At 28.7% G+C, this 4,912-nt stretch overlaps 1 protein-coding gene across 1 annotated transcript; it reads left to right on the top strand.

Moving 5' to 3' along the window:
- Positions 1-275: 275 nt before the first annotated feature.
- LOC108745708 (gephyrin-like) lies at positions 276-3,679 on the top strand. Its single transcript, XM_018482015.1, has 10 exons — positions 276-280; positions 379-572; positions 695-872; positions 1,720-1,986; positions 2,107-2,173; positions 2,252-2,363; positions 2,455-2,730; positions 2,949-3,082; positions 3,154-3,347; positions 3,428-3,679. Exons 1-10 carry the CDS (start codon positions 278-280, stop codon positions 3,677-3,679), a joined length of 1,677 nt encoding a protein of 558 aa, XP_018337517.1. The 5' UTR covers positions 276-277.
- The last annotated feature ends 1,233 nt before the right edge of the window (positions 3,680-4,912 follow it).

The raw sequence follows: 4,912 nt of genomic DNA on the forward strand, positions 1-4,912 counted from the left end.
TATATATATATTGAGACAAATTATAAAAATATATACACACATATATCTTTAAACTTAATTAATATATTTTAAAAATCTAATAATATTATTGTGTATCTGTTTAGTAAATAAAACAACTCGGATGTATAGAAATCGACATGACGTAGAAGAAAACAAAAATCTTTTATGTGACCCGCAATATATTATAAAATATAACAAGATTCATGACACAGTGACTGCTATACCTAATCTAAAAGTAATCGATGTAATAATTGCAGAACCAATTAAAATTACCATAATGGTAATTATATCTATAATAAATATGTATAATAAATTTAATATATTTACGTTATTAAATATACTTGTCTTAAATTTTATTTTATCATAAAATTGATATAGAAAAGATTACTTTCAATATCCGCAAATAATAAAGCTGATGTCATTTTTATTACTGGTCACATTGACTCTACTGACAGAGAATGTATAAATGAAGCGATTAAAACTATAATTATTAATCCCAAAGAACTTTCTAAAATTCTAGCAATTTCGATAAAGAAGATAGAAAGAAATTTGGAGCAGATAACAAGTTACAGGTAAACTTTTATTTTTATTTACGTTGTAATTTTGAAATTTATACAGACACACACACACACACACACACACACACACACACACACACACACACACAAAACTCTTATAATTGATTTATTGTCAGAACTGTATGTGGAATACGAAACAAGACGTTAATCATTACTTTACCCGGCAAAGATGATGTTTGCATTGCAGCAATTACAGATACACTGATAAATACATTGCATTTAATACGCAACGAAGATGATGAGAACGAAGAGACTGAGTCGGTCGATTTTTCCAATAATAATGTTTCAGAGCAGGTAAAGTATATTGTCTATATTAAAATTAATAAAGGTAAAACAAATTTATAAGATGATATAGACACAGACTATAAGACTAATCTATTTGTATAGATAAAAGATGAAGATGCAAACAAAATTGATCTTGAGAATCATGAAACTTTAAAGGATTTTCCTTTTCCTATTAGGTTGTTCGGAAAGTAATTTCGTTTTTTCTTATGAAAATGAAAGACGATTTTCAATCAGACGCGTTTCAAATGATCATGAACGGTCGCATTCGATCAATTTAATCTCTCAGCGATCTCACGAGTTGTTATTCGCCGGTTTGCCTCAATTAATGCCTTTATTGTGTCTTCATCAGCTTCAACTCGCCTTCCAGAACGTGGTGCATCTTCAACATCAAAATTGCCGGATCGAAATTTTGCAAACCAGTTTTGGCACTGGCGTTCTGTCAATACATCTTCTCCATACACATCGGATAATTTTTTTCTTGCTCGAACAGCATTTTTACCTTTTCGATAGTAAAAAAATAAAATATGCCGAAAATGCTGCTTTTCACTTTCATATTTGATAGGGCACCAACCAAAAACTACTGCGTAGAATCAATCGAACTTTTTTCACAAGCAAGCCTTGCTATATCAGCTGTCAAAATATATAATGATTATGCGGCTTAAGTGTGAAGTTGGCTGTGAAAAAATACAATAAGTCCTCTGTTGGGAAAAAACGAAATTACTTTCCGAACAACCTAATAGTTCTTCTGTTTCACATAGAAGTAGTTCTACAGAAGTAAGATATTTCTAAGCACAACAAATAATAATTTTATAATATTATAAATATATACAATTAAAATTATTTATAGAGTACAGAGTATAATAATGCAAACAATCGCCATATGGAATGGACGCCTCTAATTTCTTTAAATGATGCATTACTATTAATAAATGAAATACCCAAAGCAGGTATAATTAACAATACTGAATCGGTAAAAATAAGTGATGCTTATGGTAAAATATTATTTGAAAATGTTTATTCGAAATATAACATGCCATCATTTAGATCTTCCAAAAAGCATGGATACGCAGTGCTAGTATCTGATGGAAAAGGAATGAGACAAGTGTTGAACAATAATAATACGGTAAGATAAATTCGATGTATATCTCTATATTTTATATGTACATATATATTTTTGTTGCATATGTATATGCAACAAGTTACAATTATTAGAATTAATTAGAACTAAATAAAACTTATTCAGTTTCCTCCGATTTCGCTTCAATGTGGAACGTGCGTATGGGTGAAGAGTGGAGCACCTGTTCCTAACGGTAAATAATTAGAAATTATAATTACATTGATTCATCATTTATAATAAAGGATCAATTACCATTTGTGTCCGATTACAGAAGCAACAGCGGTTGTAGAAGAGAAATATACAAAACGGATTATATCTCATCTAAACAACGACAAAGTGTATATTGAAGTAATGAATAAACCACAACATGGGGAAAACATTAAGTATAAATTCAATATTTTCATACTAGACAAAATTTTATTTTTATATTTATCGAAATAAGTTATTTTATTTATCTATATATTTATTTCCAAGTCCTATTGGTTACAATATAATGAAAGGAAAACTTATCTTAAAACAATACACACGTATTGGCCCAGAAGAGATGGGAGTCTTGGCAGCTTCTGGCTATAAAGAAGTTGTAGTCGCTCAACAGTTGTCTATAGGTGTATTATCCATCGGCAATAACTTAGAAGAACCCGGAAAACCTTTAAATCCAGGATACATTTACGATATTAGCAGAATAATTATAATTTCACTACTAAAAGATAACCATTTCTCTTCTTCAGATTTTGGAATCGTGAATAATACGTGAGAGCATTGACAATTTTTTACAATTTCAAATATGCAAACTATTACATCACTTTAATAGGTCCTTTTTTTTACAAAATTTTGTTCATAATTATATAAATATTAGATATCGCGGAAAGTTCGTGTTGTTTTTTTTTCCCTATAAACATCTCTTGATAAAAAACGACACAAACTTTCCATGATATCTAATAATTTAAAAAAGTAATTAATTTTTGCAGAACATTATCCATACAAAAGAATATCGAGGAAGCTCTAGATAAAGTAGATATACTTGTGACATTAGGCTGTGCTAATGACAAAGATTTATTGAAGAAAATCTTACTAGAATACTTTGATGCCAACATATATTTTGGTATCTCTTATTTTTCTCGTTAATTTTCAACATATAAAAAAATCTTTTACAACTGTACCCATTTCTTTCAGGTAATATAAATATAAAACCGGGGAAGTCAACTACATTAGCTACATGCAAGTTTAAGAATAAAATAAAATATTTCTTGTGTTTGTCGAGAAATCCGGTAACTGCTTTCATTGTCGCGCAAGTATTCGTTTTACCTTTTCTAAAAAAGATATCTTGCGTTAAATACGCGGAAACTCCTATACCCGTACCAGTTTATGTAAGTTTATAATCTCACATATAATATCGTAAAATATAGAAAGATCCATTTAATATTATGATGTTCTTATAAAATTGTAGGTAAAAAATCCATTTATTCTACATCATCGTCCTAGACTTGCGTGTACACATTTAAAGTGGTCTGAAAATAATGTAGCAATGGCTTGTAGTATGGGTAATCTTTTCAAAGATAAACTATGTAACATCATAGGTTCAAACGCACTTTTGTTGTTACCAAAAAGTGAGAACAAAGAGAAAGCAATATCTGACAACGAAAAAATACCAGGTTTACTTATTAACCAGCCAGGAATTTTCAATGTAAAAATGGAATAATATTAGGTGTAGTAAAAAGTCATCGCGTATTTTTTAGCTCAAAGTTGTATATACAATATCTTCGTCAATAATGAATGAAATTCAAATTTAAAAAAAGGGTTTTAAAGCTTCAAATCTCTACTTTTAAAAGCTTATCACATTTTTTAAGTTTATATGAGTTTGATAATTTTTACATACCAAAAACTACGAGCTGAAAAAAACGAAAAATTTTCTTCTCACTTTGTGGATTTGTAACGTGTCCAAAACGAATTTGAGAAAATTTTCGATTACCTATCGTGAAAGCTTAATACTTTCTCTACAAAATCGTTTTTTTTTAATATTCCTACGACTTTTGATTACTGAGTTATCGCGGATTAAATAAAAGAATTATTTTGACTTTAATTGCTCATAACTCCATTAAAAATTGTCGTATCGTATAATTTAAAAAAGAGATTCTTAAAGCTGAAACTTTACTCTATCAAGATATGTTTATATTGTTGGTAAGAAAGTAATTGCGGTTTTTACTGATAGATGTCTTTTAAAAAAACGCGATGACTACACCTAATACTTTATTACTTATTTTTATTGCTGAGATTAAAATCGTAAAAATCTCATTTTCTTAAGTAATTGTAATATGTTTCATAAAATATATCATCAATTTCGCTGAACAAGCTCACTGTGAATTGTATAAAGATTCTAAATTTGAAATAATTTTCATGTACTGTAATTATCGTTTCCATCAATTTTAATTTTTCAATCTTATATAGTTTTAATTTTCAAATATAAACAGCTAGATTATAATAGTAATTTTTGTTTGCATATCATTGCATTTCATTGCATTAGATCAGGTCTATCCAAAGCCAAAATTGTGAGTAAGATTTCGGGGACTGTAAAGTGCATACTGCATGGTAATAAAGTATTGATAAGCGTCGCTCAAATGCGTATCAACTTTATAGTCCCCGAAATCTTACATTGATTTTTGTTGCATCAATGACTTTGCGATGTATTCTTCATGTAATATTGGATGCGAGTTCGCAATGTATCTTATCTTTCTTTTTTATTTATTCGCAAGGACAAATAATGGTGCATCATGCGCTTTATGCGTAACTCGAAACGCATCCATTAAATCACACTTGTAAATATGTATATGTACTACGCATATATAATGTAATAAAGTCTATTTTTTAAATACAATATTATATGAGAAATATGTGTTTCGGTTAAAAATATTGAACCTATATATTAGAAATATAT

Source organism: Trachymyrmex septentrionalis, unplaced genomic scaffold (assembly GCF_001594115.1).
Source record: "Trachymyrmex septentrionalis isolate Tsep2-gDNA-1 unplaced genomic scaffold, Tsep1.0 scaffold148, whole genome shotgun sequence".
NCBI lineage: Eukaryota > Metazoa > Arthropoda > Insecta > Hymenoptera > Formicidae > Trachymyrmex > Trachymyrmex septentrionalis.

Coding starts and splice junctions, on each gene's coding strand:
- LOC108745708 (XM_018482015.1), top strand. Junction 2,364..2,454: donor CAACATGGGGAAAACATTAA/GTATAAATTCAA, acceptor TTTATTTCCAAG/TCCTATTGGTTACAATATAA. Junction 2,731..2,948: donor TTTGGAATCGTGAATAATAC/GTGAGAGCATTG, acceptor TAATTTTTGCAG/AACATTATCCATACAAAAGA.